The sequence below is a fragment of the Spermophilus citellus genome (assembly GCF_964194105.1).
Source record: "Spermophilus citellus genome assembly, chromosome: 6".
In the NCBI taxonomy this organism is placed as follows: Eukaryota; Metazoa; Chordata; class Mammalia; order Rodentia; family Sciuridae; genus Spermophilus; species Spermophilus citellus.
Window position 1 is genome coordinate 21,906,818 of NC_138187.1, and position 17,643 is coordinate 21,924,460.

Genomic DNA, 17,643 nt, shown 5'->3' on the forward strand with positions numbered 1-17,643 from the left:
GGCTTTTATTGGGGAAAATGTTGGAGATCACTTAGTCTTGTTCTTGTTTTTGCTTGGAGGTAGCTGGTGAGGCCGCTCTAGAGCACTCAACTTGGTGCTCAACCTCTCCTCACTGGCCTTGAGGCGCTCTTCCACCAGCTGCTGGAGCTGCCCCAGCTCCTTATTAAGTTGGGTCTTGATGTAGGTTCGGAGGACACAGACTTGGGCTGCACAGAAGGAAGGGGCAGGTCAGGAGAGATGCATTCTGAGAATGACAGAGTGTCCCTGGCTGAGTGAACATAACCCCATGGTGCCCCCCATACAGATGGCAATGTTATTTACTTCAGTCTAGGAAATATCAACCAGCCCTTTTGGATAGACTGTTGGGCAGAGTAGCTATGTTGGGCTTTTCTGGATTAAAATTCTGAATACAAATTAGTAGCTACATAGCTTTAGGCAGGTTGACCTTTCCATGCCTCAGTTTCCTTGTGTAAAATGTAGATATTGCTGGGCACAGTGGCACATGGCTGTAGTCTCAGCTACTTAGGAGGCTGAGGCAGGAGAATTGCAAGTTAGAGGCCAGCCTCAGCAACATAAGATTCTGTCATAAAATAAAATTAAAAGGGTAGAGCACTTGCCTAGCATGCACAAAGCCTTGAGTTCTGGGTTTAATCCCCAGTACTGAAAAACTAAAAAAGTAGATAGTAATGACACCTACGCAAGAGAGACTACGTGAGTTAATATACAGAAAAAGTCTTAAAACAAGACATCCTTTGGTGGTACACAGTATTGCTAAAGCTCTGCTTTCTATTATTGTTTTTCTAATCATCTTTCTAGAGCTACCTCTTTTGCCACCCCCACCTTCCCTAGCAGTTTTGCTCTTACTAATTCAACTTGGACTGCATAAGGAATCTTCTAGAAAGTGGACCATGACTAAAACTAGAAGTCTGAAGTCCTGATGTGGTCTACAATCTTCATTCAGAATCACAAGGCACCCTAAACCCTCCAGGTGCTCACATGGCTCTTGCTCTGGCTGGGCCATTATCTCCAGTTCCTCCTGTGGGGTGAGTGCCTGCTCCTCTGCCTCCTCGCCTTCTTTCTCTGCAAGCCAGAAGCAAGAAGAGGCCTTAGACTCTGCAGTGGGCTTGGCCCGTCCCTGCCCTGGCCCTATTTGGTACCCATCTTACCCTTTGGCCGGGGCTTGGGTGGCTGTAGCCCCATGTAAGTCAAAGATAGATCCAGCCGTACCTGGGAAGAGAAGGAACAAGACTAAGAAAAAGGCACCTGCATTGAGAGAAAGGGGAAGATGAGGGGCAGTTTCTTGCCACCCACATCACAGTACCTGGGGTGTGAACACATATTTGTAGAGTTTGAAGTGGCGGAAGTAGGTGTTGACCACGTAGTCTGCCAGGGCCAGCAGCTGTTCCTCCTTAAAGAGGTCAATGCTGAATGGGGGACGCTGTGGTGATGACTGGGAGTTAGAGCACTGACAGCCTCCAGAAGCCCAGGCCCTTAAGCTATCTAGGTTCAGGGAGAGCCCACTGAGGTCTTTAGAGAAAGATGAGGGTAATAGTGGGAGAGAGGGTAGAAAATTGGGCTAGACCTTGTCTTGGGGATCAATGATATTCTGCCCTCAGATACTGACCCTGACTCCATGGCAGAAAAGAACACTGGTAAAGTAGCGGTAGCATTCCTCCACGTTGCCCAAGGGTGTTGCTGGTAGGGAAAGCAGGGTATGGCAGTGAGGCCCTTCCTGCTATCCATCCCTCCAGTTCACTGCCTACTTAAGGAACACAAGCTTCAGAGGTGGACAGATCTAGGTTTAAGTCTTTGTTCGTTTCCTTAATTCACACAGCAAATACTGAATCCTCAGTATGTGATGTTGTAGGCACTGAATAAGACAGACAAGGTCCTGCCATCAGGAAGCTTATATTCTAGTGGAAGTAACATACAATAATCCAAGAAATAAATAATTTCAGTTATTAAATATTCTGAAGAAATCAGAATAAGGATGGGGAATAAAAGGGTGTGGGGGGAAATGCAGAAGTCATTTATTGAACACTGTGCATTTATTTGCATATATTATTTCTCAGTCTCACATAACATTAGTGCTCTGTCTTTAAATTACTGGCAAAGAAACAGGATTTCAAAGATGATAACTGGTATGCTAGTACTGGTACTGCTATCAGTGAAGAAACCAAGATTCCAGGTGGTACTCTCCCTACTCCTGCTTCCAGAGTCAATTGTGCCAGGCCAGTCTCCCCCTCTCCCTGGGGCTCAAACCTTCTGGTAGCCACTGCTGTCTCACCAGCACAGGCCTTGTGAAGATCTTGGAGCAGGGCACATGCCACTGATGTCTGCTCCAGTGAGAAGCCCTGCTGGCGGCAGAAGATGAGCGCGTGTGAGTAAAGGTCCAGGGTGATGGCATCCTGCAGGTTCTGCTCAGGACAGCCAATCTTCAACAGCTCAGCCAGAACTCTTAGGGAGAGGAAAGGAGTGAGTGACAATAGAAGCCTTGTTTCACCACCCTACACTCGCCATGTTTGGAGCCAGCCATTCCTCATGTCTTCCTCCCCAAGAGCTCTTCCCCTCCTTGCTCAGTCCCATACTCCCTCATCTCCTCAATGTTGTCAGTCTTCTCCAGCCGGTGCATGGAATGGATGTCCAGGAATTTCCTATCACAGGAAAAGGGGAAACAGTATTTATGATTGGTACATATTAGATTCATGATGGGGCTGATTGCTCAGGAGATCTGAGTTTGAGGCTTGGCACTTTGACTAACTTTTGTAACCTTTGGCAAGTAACTTACCTCAGTGGGCCTTGTTTCCTCCATCTGTAAATGAGGAATATGGCCTACATGAACTTTTATGATCCTCTCAATGAGTTCTTGTCTCTGTTCTTCCACTGCCTTGCCATATGATCTTGGTTAAATGCCCCTGTGATCTTCAGTAGCCCCATTTGTACAATGTTCCATGGAAGCTATGATACTCCTTTTACATCCTCACTCTTGACTCCCATCTCACACTGTCTTTTTTGGACTAGGGGACCTGGAAAGGTGGCTTATATACACCTTGAGTAATGCATGTGTGAGCCTCAGTCTCCTTATCTGTAAAATGGGGATGTTCTGGGGCTGGGACTGTAGAGCACCGGCCTGGCACGTGTAAGGCACTGGGTTTGATCCTCAGCACCACATAAAAATAAAGATATTGTGTCGAACTGCAACTAAAAAATATTTTTTTAAAATGGGAATGTCCTGGTTAGGAAACACTAAAGGAACAATATAAGTATAAAGTGTAACTTTCCCCCAAGGCTTTTCACTCACCACATGCAGATCCGGGGCTGGGGCAGCGGCGGCTGCGGAGAGAAAGTGCATTGGGAAAGGAAGAGCTGTGTTGTATCTGGCCCTTAGTCCCTGGTCCGCCGTCAATCTCCAGCGGGGCTGAGAACGTGCTATAATTTGCCTTCTCATCTCTAGGTCTATGTAGAGCAACGTGGTCACGGCTGGACTTAAGCAGGTCCTAAGTACTATTGTGAAATTATTAACAATCTGGGCTACACATCCTCTACCTCTCTTCCTCAAAGAATCAAGCGAAACGTCCCGAACGTTAGGGAACGTAATGACGGGTGACGCCCCGTGGGAAAACCATTTATACATATTCGTGAGCGGACCACTTTGTCCCACCCTCACCGGGAACAAGTTGGCTCCAGGATCATCTTCTGCTTCCATAGAGGCCGAGCCCAGTGTAGCTGAATCGGTCCGCACACCTGTTCCCATCATGGCCGATCCATCCGCTGAACTGAGATCCTTCTCCAGTTCCCGCCGCAGTTCAGAGGGCTGTTCAAGCTCCGACTGCACCTTCACTCCCAGGTACTGGCTGGACTTAAGGCTGGTCATCTCTTCGGAGTCTCGAGTCACCACCAGCTCTCTCCGACCTGGGTTTCGGAAACAACCTATTCTCTAGCAGCGACTGCCAAGGTCTGACCCTCTAGCGATTTTCCAGCCACTGTACGCGGCAGCTAGGCCGGTGTAGCCAATCCGCTGGGCCAGAAAGGCGTCTTCCGGGTCTCCATGGTGACCGTTGCTAAGAGGCTTGTGAGAGAAAGGTAGAAAGTGCAGGCTCACGCAAATCAGCGAGAGGAGAATGCGCATGCGTGATAAGTTGCAAGATATTTCCCCCCAGTTTATCCCCTTGAAAGTTCCTAATAGAAGGGCTTGCGCTGTCCTCTGGACAGGAAAGTGGGAGTTCGGTGTCAGTTGCCATGGGAACTGTCTATTGGCCAATTACCCAGAGAAAGAGGAGGTGTTCAGGAAAAAATCAAATGATCCGAGAGGCGGGACAAGCGCGACGGAGAAAAACAGGAAATGAAGACGCTTCGCCACATCCGGTGTTGTCTCTAGCGCCTGCGCCCTATGTGGGAAGGCCAGTGACGTCCGGTGAAATCCAAGATGGCGATACTAGGCTGACCCTGCTGTCGGTGAAGGCCCGGGCTGGCGGGGGCGGGATCTTTCAGGTGTGTGCAGGGGACCGCTCGCGGCTGTGGAACATCGGCCGCTGCCACATCTCTGCTCTGTCTTCTTCAGGTGACCGAAGTGCCGCCCTCTCCCGCGACCCTCGGGGGACCCTACGCCGCTCCTCGCCGCCGCAGCTATGTCTGGGCCCGGCAACAAACGCGCCGCCGGCGACGGGGGCTCAGGGCCTCCAGAGAAGAAGCTGAGCCGCGAGGAGAAGACCACAACTACTCTTATCGAACCCATTCGGCTTGGGGGCATCTCCTCCACGGTTTGTGCTCTTTTGCCCTAGTCTTCAGAACTTAGCTACCCCTCCTATCTCTGGTGTCCGCCCAAACCGTCAAGAATCTTAGTGCCAGGTCCCCAAGCTTAGAAAGCTTCACTATAAAGTGTTATAAAACACTTTTTCTTGTAGGAAACCAAGAGCACGACATCTGCCTTCCCCTTGCAGTTACAAAAACAGGTCCCCCGAGAGCGTGTGATTTCTTAAAAAACTTCAGAGTTAGGGAGAGAGGAAGACGCATAACTTGAGCCTTCTCATAACCAGGATGCTTTCTCTGGGAATAGCTGAACCTTTTTAAGTCTTGTTCACAGATATTTTGGGAATACCACCCTTCCATCCATTCCAGTTGCTTTCCTTATCTGCTTCTGTGATGGTTTCTGAGCCTTGCTTGACACTCTCCTTGGCACTTTTATTTCCCTTGGCAGGAGGAGATGGACTTGAAGGTTCTGCAGTTCAAGAACAAGAAACTAGCAGAGCGTTTGGAACAGCGACAAGCTTGTGAAGATGAACTTCGAGAACGAATTGAAAAGTTGGAGAAACGACAGGCCACAGATGATGCCACACTCCTCATTGTCAATCGCTACTGGGCCCAGGTGGGTGCTTTCTGCTTTCTAAGATCTAGCCTTGATTCATCTTTTGCTAATTTTCAAATTACCCTACTGAGAAAAGAGTTTCATGCTGGAAAGCACCTAGGGATTTATAATATTTCTGGTGCTTTCTCCCTTTAGCTGGATGAAATTGTAGAAGCTCTTCTCCGATGTCATGAGAGCCAGGGGGAGCCATCTGCAGGGATGGAGGCACCTGGGACTCAGGAGGGGCCAACACGTGATGTGATTCCTCTCACAGAGCCAGGAACATCAGAGCTGAGAGGTAGGACCAGAGCCCTAGGATCTGTGGAGCTTAACTTTTGGGAAATGTTCTGGAGAGTGGGAGACTTTGATTTGGGGTTCTTAAATTTCCCACCCCATCCATCTCCCCCAAGAAATCGTTTTTTATGTTTGGGCAGAACATTGCCATGGGTGAGAACAAAGACTGTAATTTGATGTGGTTTATAGTGCCAGTGTTGATATTCATCAAGTCCAAAAAGCACTGAGTGTTAACTAAGTACTTAATGCTGTTTTGGATTAGAAGGAATCAGAGACAAGCAGAAATAAATACTGTTCCTATTGTTGTGGAGGAAATTACTAAAAGTAATAAGTAAAAACTATTGGGGAGGGCTGGAGTTGTGGCTCAATGGTAGAGTGCCTCGCCTGCACATGCGAGGCCCTGGGGTCCGATCCTCAGCACTATGTAAAAATAAATAAATAAATAAAATAAAGACATTGTGTCTAATTACAACTAAACTTTATTATTTTTTTAAATATTTGGTTGTTAGTTATAGGTGGACACAGTATCTTTATTTTATTTTTATGTTGTGCTGAGGATGGAACCCATGCTTCACCCATGCTAGGCCAGTGCTGTACCTCTGAGCCACAATCCCAGTCCCTAAAAATTAAATATTTTTTAAAAAATTATTGAGGTCCCTGAAAGAGAATAAGTATATGTACACACATATGTGTAGTCCTGCTTTAGACTGGGAAGGTAGATGACTTCCCTGAGGAAGTAATTTGGTAGCTCTGTAGCCTTGAGGAAACTACATTAACTTTTTTTTTTTTTTTTAAGAGAGAGAGAGAGAGAGAATTTTTAATATTTATTTTTTAGTTGGCGGACACATCTTTGTTGGTATGTGGTGCTGAGGATCGAACCCGGGCCGCACGCATGCCAGGCGAGCGCGCTACAGCTTGAGCCTCATCCCCAGCCCTACATTAACTTTTTAAACTTCAGTTGTCTTACTGTCAAGTTGGGGATAATAAGATAACTACTAATTGTGTTAATTGAGTGAGTCATGACATATTGAAGGGCTCAGTCTATAACTTGGTACAGATTAGTAGTCATTGCTGCTGTTATTATTCTTTTTTTTTTTTTTTTTAGCATTTTTTTTTTTTTAAGAGAGAGGGGAGAGAGAGAGAGAGATTTCAATATTTATTTTTTAGTTTTCGGCGGACACAACATCTTTGTTGGTATGTGGTGCTGAGGATCGAACCCGGGCCACACGCATGCCAGGCGAGCGCGCTACCGCTTGAGCCACATCCCCAGCCCTGCTGTTATTATTCTGATGAGGATCTGTCCATCCTTCCCAGAGCCCCTGCCAATGCAGCTGCGACCCCCTCTCAGTGAGCCAGCTTTGGCTTTTGTGGTGGCACTAGGTGCCAGCAGCAGTGAGGAAGTGGAGCTACAACTTCAGGGCCGAATGGAGTTCTCTAAGGCAGCCGTGTCCCGGGTCGTAGAGGCCTCAGATCGCCTGCAGCGCCGTGTGGAGGAACTGTGTCAGCGAGTATACAGCCGAGGTTAGTCCTACCCTAGAAGTGTCTGTCTCTGCCTACATCTTTATGGTCTCCCCATCCCCTAACTCATTAATGCATTAAGCCCAGAATTCCCCCAAGGAATAAATCAGCCATGATTTGGGGGGAAATAGTCTGTAGATGGAGATTCTGTTTGATTCCTGGATGGAAGAGTTGTTGATGCTAATAGTGCCACCATCTTCCAGCTAGAGACCTATCTAGAGCACTTTGTATAAATTTCAGTGATAGCTATTGATCCACAAGGCAGAGCAATAAGTGCTTAGGCTTTGTAGGTTGGCTGGTTTCTCTCAGCCTTAGTTCTGCTTCGATAGTGAGGCCTTTCTGGGAAAATGGCTCCCCTCTCTGAGCTAGTTTCCTCCTTTGTACAGTGGGGATAAAATCTCCTGGTTTTGCCATGAGAAGCTGGCAAGTCACTGGTGGATCACTCTGGGCACATATCAGACTCCAGAATGAGTTAGTACTTTAACCTGTTGCCCTTGGAGCTTGATTCTTACCTGGATCCTGCCTTCCCAGGGGACAGTGAGCCCCCTGGTGAGGCCACTCGAGCACGCACCCGGGAGCTAGGCCGTGAGAACCGGCGGCTACAGGACTTAGCCACTCAGCTGCAGGAGAAGCATCACCGCATCTCACTGGAGGTGGGAATCAGGCTTTTGGTGGGGGAAGTAGAACCAGGGCAGGGTTTGGGTTAGATGGGCACCCAAAGATCTCGGGCTTCCAAGTCCCTTTATCCAAGCATCTGTCCCATCCATTGCCCCAGTATTCTGAGCTCCAGGATAAAGTGACATCAGCAGAGACTAAGGTGCTAGAGATGGAGACGACAGTGGAAGACTTACAGTGGGACATTGAGAAGCTACGTAAGCGGGAGCAAAAGCTCAATAAGCACCTGGCAGAGGCATTGGAGCAGGTGAGGCTGAAGTGCTGGGGAAGATGGAACCAGGCTCGGGTACTTGGGACCCTGGCTTCTGCCCTTCATATCTATCACCTGTCTCCTCTCTGCAGCTCAACTCTGGCTATTATGTGTCTGGGAGCTCCTCAGGCTTCCAAGGGGGCCAGATCACACTCAGCATGCAGAAGGTGAGCAACATCATTCTTCCCAGTCCCTCTGTCCCTCCCTTAAAATTTCCCTCAGGACCAAAGGCAAATGTCTACCTCATAGCCCCTTCCCTGTCACTCTTGGAGCTCTTTCTTTCACTCATTTATCTACTTATTTAGTAAATAATTACAGAGAACTAAGTGCTAAGTACTAGGTAGATTGGAAAGAAAAAATATCAATACTTCCTTGGAGCTTAGGTTATAGCTGGGGAGTATACAAATTAATGAAATAGTACATCAGTTGGTTATCAAGTACCACAAAGGAAAAGCACAGAAAGAAATAAATGGGGTTATATAGAGTCCCTTAGCATTCTGGGGTCACTGTGCTATTTGCCTTTTGCTTCAGCTGGCTTTTCAGGTCTTCTGGGAATGCTTCCTTGACTCCCTGTCAGTTAAGAACTTTAGCTCCCAATGTTCAGTACTCCATGCAGTATTGAAACCCCACACTTGCTAAGCAAGTGCTCTGCCACTGAGCCCCAGCCCCAGCCCACAAGTGGGAGATCTTGGGAAAGCCCTTGGTTTAGGCTTCAGAGTCCCATCAGCGTGCTGCACAGGGTGGCTTGGGTAGAGTTTGTTGTTTTGGGTGAGAGGAACATGCTGCCTGTCATGGCCCTGCCTACCACAGTCCCTCCCACTCCTTAGTTTGAGATGTTGAATGCAGAATTGGAGGAAAACCAAGAATTGGCCAATAGCCGCATGGCAGAGTTGGAGAAGCTGCAGATGGAACTTCAGGGTGCTGTGAGGACCAATGAACGCCTCAAGGTGGGCTGTGGTTGGGGCTGAGAGGGCCTGGGCCTGCAAGATAGGAACTGAACCCTAAGCCTATTGATTGCCATTTGGGGCATCCCTTCTCCTAGGTGGCCCTTCGGAGCCTTCCTGAGGAGGTGGTACGGGAGACAGGGGAGTACCGCATGCTGCAGGCCCAGTTCTCACTACTTTATAACGAGTCTCTACAAGTGAAGACCCAGCTGGACGAGGCCCGGGGGATGCTGCTGGCCACCAAGAACTCCCACTTGAGACACATTGAGCATATGGAGGTATGGCGTTTAGAGTGAGGGCCAAGTCCATAATGTTGAGACATTCCTGGGTTTCTGAAGCCCTATGTACCTTCCAAGGGTCCCTTGGAAAAAAATCCTTTCTAAGGCACCAAGGCCTAAGGTGGGACTGAGGGATTCTATGGGTCTTTACACCTCAATCTACAGAGTGATGAGCTGGGACTGCAGAAGAAGCTGCGCACAGAGGTTATTCAGCTGGAAGACACCTTGGCCCAGGTTCGGAAGGAGTACGAGATGTTGCGCATCGAGTTTGAACAGAACCTGGCAGCCAATGAGCAGGCGGGTATGTGGTGGGATTGGGTGGAGGGGGGGGGGCCTTATCTGGGGTGCTGGGTCCTGCTGGGGCTGCTGCCATTCAGATACAGGAAGCAGAGCTATTTCTTTTTGTAGAAACTCATTTCCCTCTGGGAAAAAGGACTATACTACCTGGTTCTTAGGCATGGTGAGGGTTGCATTCAGTTGAGGTGGCTGACAGAGCAAGAACGTGAACTATGGGCTCCATCTATTTCTCTGATCTTCTGGTGTGTCTATCAGAAATTTATTTTATAGACATTTATAGAATACCACCTGTAAACCAGGCTGTGTTCTAGGTTTTGGGGTTGATAGTGAATGAGGTACAAAGAATTGCTGCCATTTTGGAATAGTGTTGCAGTAATGGGGAGACAGATGATAGGGAAGGGATAAAGTGTGTATATCAAATAGTGATGAAGATACCAAGAAAAGTGAAGCAGGAAAGGGAGATAGGAAATATCAGGAGAAAAGGCATACAGCTTGGAGTGGGGATCAGGAGAAAGTGCATACAGCTTGCAGTGGGGATCAGGAGAAAGTGCATACAGCTTGCAGTGGGGATATCAAGCAGATGTCACCTAGGAGGACATTTGTATAAGTATCTAGTGAGTATCTAGTGAGTGTTAGATGTCTGTTCCATACAGGGAAATATGGAGGTATTTAAAAAAAAAATCAAGTCTACATTAGTTACTTAGGTGGAAGTCACACTCTAGGCCTCAGTTTCCCCTCCTGCACAGCAGGAGTATTGGTTCTGGGTCAGCTTCTTTTCCCACTGAAGGGTTAGGGTAATATAGGGACCACTCCAACACCCTTACTTTCCCAACCCTCCCCCAGGGCCCATTAATCGTGAGATGCGTCACCTGATTAGCAGTCTCCAAAATCACAATCACCAACTAAAAGGGGATGCCCAGCGATATAAGCGGAAGCTTCGGGAAGTACAGGCTGAGATTGGCAAGGTGAGGAAGGGACTGCCTGGGAAAAGCTTTGGCTGGACCCCAGTAAGCATTGGCTCACCTCATTCCTCTTCCTCTCTGTCTTGGCAGCTCCGGGCCCAGGCTAGTGGCTCAACCCACTCCATCCCCAACCTGGGCCATCCAGAGGACTCTGGCCTCAGTGCCCCAACCCTAGGGAAAGAAGAGGGTGGGCCAGGTCCTGTTGGTACCCCTGATAGCAGAAAGGAGATGACGTCAGTCTCTGGTGCCACCACTACTACCTCCTCAGTGAAGAAGGAGGAGCTGGTCCCCTCCGAAGAGGATGCACAGGCCCTAACCCCAGGGGCCCAGGGCCCCTCCTCCCGGGGCCGAGAACCTGAAGCCAGGCCCAAGCGGGAACTTCGGGAACGGGAAGGGTCTGGCCTAGGACCACCACCTGTAGCCTCAGGTCTCTCAAGGGTGGATCGAGAAAAGGCCAAGATGGAAGAAGTCAAGAGGAAGGAGTCAGAGCTGCTGAAGGGTCTCCGAGCAGAGCTCAAGTGAGGCCCTATTGCTCTCTCCTTTTATCCCAGTGACCTAAAGCCCTACTTACCAAGCCTTCCTCCTACATCCTTCCCCAGGAAGGCCCAGGAAAGCCAGAAGGAGATGAAGCTGCTGCTAGACATGTACAAGTCGGCACCCAAGGAGCAGCGGGATAAGGTGCAGCTTATGGCAGCTGAACGCAAGGCCAAGGCTGAGGTGAGGGCAGGTAGGGCTTGTGGGGCATGCAGGGAGGCTAGCCCAGAGGCTGGTGACCAGAGATGTAGATCAGCAGAAAGCAGTGACAGCTCCCTTCTGTGGCTGTAGGTTGATGAGCTACGGAGCCGCATTCGGGAACTGGAAGAAAGGGATCGAAGGGAGAGCAAGAAGATTGCAGATGAGGACGCCCTAAGGCGCATTCGGCAGGCTGAGGAACAGATCGAACACCTACAGCGCAAATTGGGTGCCACCAAACAGGTATAAGCCCCTTTGGGTCCCCTTGCTTCTGATACTGGGGTTCTCTTAGCCCTTTGTTGGATGCCTCTAGCTGATGTGACACCTTGATGGCATGGGTCCACTGTGATTCTCGGCTTGGCATGTTTTCTTGTGATTCTCCACCCCCCCCCACCCGCCAAGGCCATCTGTCCACCTAGCACTTTCCATCTTGTCCCTACCCACTGGCTACAGGAGGAAGAGGCTCTGCTGTCAGAGATGGATGTGACAGGTCAGGCTTTTGAGGACATGCAGGAGCAGAACGGGCGACTGCTACAGCAATTGCGGGAAAAGGATGATGCCAACTTTAAGCTGATGTCAGAGCGGATCAAGGCCAACCAGATTCACAAGCTGCTTCGGGAGGAGAAGGATGAGCTGGGCGAGCAGGTTCTTGGCCTCAAGTCCCAGGTATGGCTGGCCCAGAGTGGAGCCTGCAGGGTGGAGCCCGAGAAGCAGGGCTCCTAGCACTTAATCCACCTCCCCCCCCCCACTTCAGGTTGATGCCCAGCTGCTGACTGTGCAGAAACTGGAGGAAAAAGAGCGGGCTTTACAGGGCAGCCTAGGGGGTGTGGAGAAGGAGCTGACTCTGCGTAGCCAGGCCCTAGAGCTCAACAAGAGAAAGGTGAGGCTGGGCCTGTAGGGAGTCTACCGAGGCCTCTGGCCCCCATCATCCCTGATTTTGCTTAGAGAATCTGATGCAGGTGGCCTGGGGCAAATTCCTTGGCTCTGTCTCTTCCCATAGGGATAGCTCACAAGTATCCAAAGATTTACTGTGTGCCAGATCCTGTGCTTGATGTGTGGTCACATTTCAGTCACAAAACCTACCAGAATGGTTTTTTTTTTTTTTTTTTTTTTTAATATTTATTATTTTTTAGTTCTCGGCGGACACAACATCTTTGTTTGTATGTGGTGCTGAGGATTGAACCCAGGCTGCACGCATGCCAGGCGAGCGCGCTACCGCTTGAGCCACATCCCCAGCCCCCCAGAATGGTTTTTGTTATCATCCCCATCCCCCTGAATCTGAGGTTCAGGAGGTTAAATTGACTTACTTAAGAAAGTAGAAGGGCTGGGGTTATGGCTTAGTGGTAAAGCACCTGCTTAGAACAAATGAGGCACTGGGTTCAATCCTCAGAACCACATAAAAATAAATAAAAGTGTAGAAACCATCTACAACTAAAAAAAATTTAAAAGAAAAAAGAGGGGAGCTGGGGTTGGGATCCAGGTCTTGGCTTCATGATCCACATAATCACTCACTGGATAACTTGTCAATTGGGGATGGTGGTTTTTGTTGTTGTTGTTGTTGTTGTTGTTTGCACAGCTAGGAATTGAACCCCTGGGGCCTTGCACCTGCTAAGCAAGCACTCTACCACTGAGCTACATACCCAGCCCAGGGATGGTGATCTAGTTTTATTAAACATAAGAACCATCTAGTTTATACTAAAGGTGTAACATTGATTTTTTAAAAATTATTTATTTATTAATCTTTCGTGTGACCTTTTCCCTTACCCTGGGGATTGAACCCAGGGCCTTGTGCATGCAAGGCAAACACTCTACCAACTGAGCTATATACCAGCCCTGTAACATTGATTTTCATCCTGTTTTCCCTATTGCTTTACCTTCTTTTCTAGTTAATTCCTTTCATAAAAAGGTTTTTTTTTTTTTTAATGCCTCTGTTGTCTTGTGCTGACCACTGCAGAGACTGGGAACGAGCCCTGCCATTCAGTCTCAGTCAAGGCTGGAACTAATGAGGGGTAGATAGCAAGCCAGTAAACAATAAAATAGTGCCAGTTCAGAGCACACTAAGTTTTATGAAGGAAACTCAGGTGGTGTGAAAGAATAGCAGGGAACCCCCACAAAAGGTGACATTCGGAACTGAGTCCTGAAGGAGTTGCTTGTGTGTTGAGGGGAGTTCAGGGAAACTGAAGAGCCTGGTGAGGGCTCAGAGAACAGAGAGAGCATTTTGTAGGTGAGGAACAATGTTGGGAATGAGAGGGAGAGGAGGAGGTGAGGCTGAGGGTCAGGAATTGGGACCAACTCCAGTGCAGATATCACTGAAATGTTTGACACAAATATTGGTGGAACACAACTCCCTAGGCTCATGCAAAAGGTCTCTCCTTCCTTTCCCACCCACTTAAGGCTGTGGAAGCGGCCCAGCTGGCTGAGGACCTAAAGGTGCAGCTGGAGCATGTGCAGACTCGGCTGAGAGAGATCCAGCCATGCCTTGCAGAGAGCAGGGCTGCTCGCGAGAAAGAGAGCTTCAACCTCAAGAGGGCTCAGGTGTGTGCCTTGGAGAAGGCGGGTGGGCAAGGGTCCCCAGTTGGACTATGAAGCACACAGTTCAAGGGTGAAGACCCTTTCCCTTAGCCTAGCCTCTCTGCTGCTCCAGGAGGACATCTCACGGCTGCGACGCAAGCTAGAAAAACAGAGGAAGGTGGAGGTGTATGCAGATGCTGATGAAATCCTTCAGGAGGAGATCAAGGAGTACAAGGTGCGGCTGTGGGGCTGACTTGTGCCCCTTCAACTCAGGAATTTTACATGAGGGGTTGGAGATAGTTGTAGTGAGTAGTCTGGGGACCCTAGAAATGAGGTAGGATGGCAACAAAACAAAACTGTCCACTGATTATGAAGTCAGACAGTTGGCATGAGTATTTGTTGGACACATGCCATGTGCCAGGTACAGTGCCTAAGGAGGTGGGGGATGGTAGGGTTTAGACCTCTTGAGATTGACCTTTGGGGACAATTATTCCTTTTGGCCCAGTGATGAGTAATGTGATGACAGAAGCCAGAGGGGCCATGGGAACTCTAGGGAAGCCCTTGAAGGTCCTGGAGGTCAGTGGACTTCCTGGAAGGGATGTCACCCAAGGAAGACCTGAAGAGTGAGTTAATTATGGAGGGTTAGGGATAAAAGGGCTCAGGCAAAAGCAAAGGCAAATGTGGAAGCCTCCAGATGAGAGAGGTGTGTTGGACAGACAGAGCTAGCCAGTGTGGTTGGAGGAAAGAGAATGGAGAGGTTAGGCAGGGGCCGATCCCAAAGGATGTGGGAGTTGGGGTGAGCAGCTTGGCCTACATGAAGATAGTGTAGAGACATTGAAGGGGTTTTTTTGGCAAGGGGTGGGGAGTGCTAGGGATGGAAACCACAGCCTTTTGCAGGGCCTTTAAAATATACACTGCCTCTGAACTACACCCCCAGCCCCATAAAAGTTTTTTTTTTTTTATTTTTAATATTTTGTTTTAGTTATAGTTGGACACAATACCTTTATTCTTATTTTTTATGTGGTGCTGAGAATAGAACCCAGCACTTGCACATGCTAGGCAAGCACTCTACTGCTGAGCCACAACCCCAGCCCCCATAAAAGGGTTTTAAACAGGAGAGTGACATGGTCAGATTTGCTGTTGGATTTGAACTGGAAGAGGTAAAGGCTAGAGGCACCAAGATTGTTAGGTTATGGCAGTCACTGAGGCAAGAACTTCTATCTAGCTAGCTTAAGGTATTGTTTACTATAGATGGGTTCAGGAGATATTTAGGGAATAGAATTGTTTGGATGCAGGGATAGATAGAATGCATAGTGTCTGAGAAAGGGAAATACTGGGAAGACTCTTGATTTGAGAAACTAGTCATGTGTGGGTCACATAGGATTGTGGTCACTCAGTAAGGATTTGTGGCATAAGTAGAGAAAAGAGTCATTCTCAGGAACCTGGAAGCTTAAGTGATGGGCAGATGAGAAAGCCTGAATGTTGGGAGGAAGGAAAGTGATGGGGAGTTGATGGATGAACCAAGCCATGAGAAATGCCACTGGGACTTGGTGATCTGGGAGGGAAGAATTTTGGGGCAAGGGTGAGAGTAGAGCTACTAGAGTTAGAGTGTAGGGGTGAATCAAAAACAGACAACTCTTACATTTGGATCTTGAAGGGGTAGGGATAGCTGATGTAGACTTGGGAACCTGTTCAGGGCTGATGGCTGAGAAATTTGAGGCTGCCTGCTGGTATTCCAAGAGTGCTGGCAAGGCTGAGTCAGGGCAATTCTTGTCTGGAGTTGAAGGTGAGACCCTCCTAGTGGCAGATAGGAGGTCTCAGGCTGAGAGAAAACCCACAGCAGCATCTCTGGGTTGCACCAGTGCTAGGCCCATTTGAGGCAGAGATAGCACATTTCTAGTGGCACTGCCATGCCCGGATGTGACAGTAGGTACAGTTGAAGAGAAGGTAGACAGGATTGGGATTTTGTCAGAGGAAGCCAGTAGGACAAGAGAAGCCCAGGTGGAAGAGGCCAGGCTGGGGCTTTGGATCCTTGTCCTTGGGAGAATCCAGACTCTGCTACTTTAGTTTTGAGATGTTGGCTTCTGAGCCTCAGTTTCTGCATTCATAGAGTACTCATTCCACTTCCAAGGTTTTAGTGAGGATTATATTCATCTGCTGTTTGGGCTTAGCCTGAACCAATTCCTACTATGAACCACTTCCTGCTGTCAGTTTAGGGTCTGGGCATCAGCAGTTATTCCAAAGCTGATGACTTTGCCTGGTCCAGGCGCGGTTGACCTGTCCCTGCTGTAACACCCGCAAGAAGGATGCAGTCCTTACCAAGTGCTTCCACGTTTTCTGCTTCGAGTGCGTGCGGGGCCGCTATGAGGCCCGCCAGAGGAAGTGCCCCAAGTGCAACGCAGCTTTTGGTGCCCATGACTTCCACCGTGTCTACATCAGCTGAACCTGAATCTCAGGGGACTTTGGAACACCCGTGGACCCTTGGGGCTGTGCCCCCAGCCCTTCCCCACCCAGGTGCAGTGGCCCCGCCCTTCATTCCAGACCCCATGGGCCCAGCCCCTGCCCACCTAGTTGGTTTAGGGTCCTGGTGCATGCTATGGGAGTGGGATCAACTAGGCTCAGTTCCGTCTTCTCCTGAAGGTCTGACCTGTAGCCTAGGGGGTGCTCCCATGAGGCTCAGAACACTCAACTGAGCTTCCCAGAAGCTGGCCCTAACCCTGTTCCTGCTTCTCCATGGACTCATCCTAACCCAAAGGGGGATGTTCCCCAGGCTTTGACCACCCACCAAGAGGAGGCTCACTGTCTACCTACACACCCACAATAAGGACCAGAGATGGGTCAATCCTCAGCCCCTTGCTTGAGACTAGGTCATAGGCCCCAGGGAGACTCTTCACCTATCAACCCCTAGCCTGGGCAGGGCTTTTGTCCTTCCTGTGGAGTTCTCTGGATACTGGTCTGGCTCTTGTGCCACAGGCTGAAGCTACCCCTGGGCAACTACCCTCTTCCTCTGGGAAGCTCTACAGTTGCTGCAGTCACTACCCTCATCTTGGGAGTGCTGAACCAAGATCATCAATTTCTATTCTAATCAAGCCCTTCCCAATCTCTACTTGTCTCCCAGCCCACTTACCCCGACCCCAGGCATCCATCCCATGGTCCACTTGGTCCTTGGCTCTAACTGTGCTTTCATCCTGGTGGCCTTAAATGCAATGGAGTTGAAACTTCCCAGAGGGGAAGGAATAGACCAGCCCCAGCCACTGGGCCAACTTCCAATCATTCCAGGTAGAAAAGCTTTGCCCAAAACACTCTGTGACACCCTGTATACAGGATGCATCCATACTGTCTGCCCAGGTACACTCTGTGAGCTGTGACAGCACCCGGAGGGGCCTGGGAGGTGAAGCTGCTGACAGGTGCAGAGACCTATTTGGTTGCAGCCTCTGCTCTAGAGATATCTTATATAGGCTGTTACTTGTTATGAATAAACGTCCAGCCCTCGGCCTACAGTCAGTAGCCAGACCTCTTGCCCCAAATGTAGTCCATTTTTAGCTGCTACTTATTGGGCATCTCCCTGACTTGCTTTGACCTGGGGAGGGAAGGGCAGCGCTTATATGAGAGCCCATTTCTGCCCACCCCGAAGGCTGTTATGCATAACAGCAGCCAGGGATCCCAACTGTGCCTTGGCGGGGCACAGCTCTAGGTTACTCCAGTCAACTGATCAGATACTGCTCTCATTGGGAGGCTGCCGGTCCTTTGAGGTCCGTACTGGTCCCGCCTCCGGCAGTCATTGGCCATTGGGATGCTGGGAGGTCTCGAGCTGCATCTTGGGAAATGAAGTCCCATG

The 17,643-nt window shown here is 49.2% G+C and overlaps 2 protein-coding genes across 5 annotated transcripts; one reads left to right on the plus strand and one right to left on the minus strand.

Annotated features, from left to right (window-relative positions):
* Nucleotides 1-10: 10 nt before the first annotated feature.
* On the minus strand, nt 11-4,291 carry CFAP119 (cilia and flagella associated protein 119). The gene is made up of 9 exons (XM_081298949.1): nt 3,668-4,291; nt 3,302-3,333; nt 2,589-2,654; nt 2,288-2,457; nt 1,625-1,695; nt 1,322-1,438; nt 1,167-1,227; nt 997-1,080; nt 11-206 (listed from the first exon to the last, which is right to left on the minus strand). Exons 1-9 carry the CDS (start codon nt 3,872-3,874, stop codon nt 28-30), a joined length of 987 nt encoding a protein of 328 aa, XP_081155075.1. The 5' UTR covers nt 3,875-4,291; the 3' UTR covers nt 11-27.
* A 33-nt stretch (nt 4,292-4,324) lies between these two features.
* RNF40 (ring finger protein 40) lies at nt 4,325-17,285 on the plus strand. Of its 4 annotated transcripts, none has more exons than XM_081298939.1 (20): nt 4,325-4,451; nt 4,562-4,760; nt 5,198-5,365; nt 5,501-5,642; nt 6,953-7,159; nt 7,688-7,809; nt 7,932-8,078; nt 8,174-8,248; nt 8,909-9,028; nt 9,124-9,303; nt 9,469-9,604; nt 10,444-10,565; nt 10,653-11,080; nt 11,162-11,279; nt 11,388-11,537; nt 11,748-11,960; nt 12,049-12,174; nt 13,689-13,829; nt 13,939-14,040; nt 16,072-17,285. In XM_081298939.1, the coding sequence occupies exons 2-20, from the start codon at nt 4,629-4,631 to the stop codon at nt 16,246-16,248; spliced, it is 3,006 nt and encodes a 1,001-aa protein (XP_081155065.1). In that variant the 5' UTR covers nt 4,325-4,451; nt 4,562-4,628; the 3' UTR covers nt 16,249-17,285. The 4 variants fall into 4 exon arrangements, with proteins under 4 accessions (XP_081155065.1, XP_081155064.1, XP_081155063.1 ...); XM_081298938.1 differs by having other exon boundaries at nt 4,331-4,455; XM_081298937.1 differs by having other exon boundaries at nt 4,404-4,491.
* Nucleotides 17,286-17,643: the final 358 nt, after the last annotated feature.

Excerpts from the sequence above, each read along its gene's own strand:
- CFAP119 (XM_081298949.1), bottom strand. The coding sequence starts at position 3,874 with ATGACCAGCCTTAAGTCCAGCCAGTACCTGGGAGTGAAGGTGCAGTCG. Across the intron at positions 2,655-3,301 it reads CAGCCCCGGATCTGCATGTG|GAAATTCCTGGACATCCATT; the intron begins GTGAGTGAAAAG and ends TTCCTGTGATAG. Across the intron at positions 1,228-1,321 it reads AATATGTGTTCACACCCCAG|GTACGGCTGGATCTATCTTT; the intron begins GTACTGTGATGT and ends TTCTCTTCCCAG.
- RNF40 (XM_081298939.1), top strand. The coding sequence starts at position 4,629 with ATGTCTGGGCCCGGCAACAAACGCGCCGCCGGCGACGGGGGCTCAGGG. Across the intron at positions 7,160-7,687 it reads TCAGCGAGTATACAGCCGAG|GGGACAGTGAGCCCCCTGGT; the intron begins GTTAGTCCTACC and ends CTGCCTTCCCAG. Across the intron at positions 12,175-13,688 it reads TAGAGCTCAACAAGAGAAAG|GCTGTGGAAGCGGCCCAGCT; the intron begins GTGAGGCTGGGC and ends CACCCACTTAAG.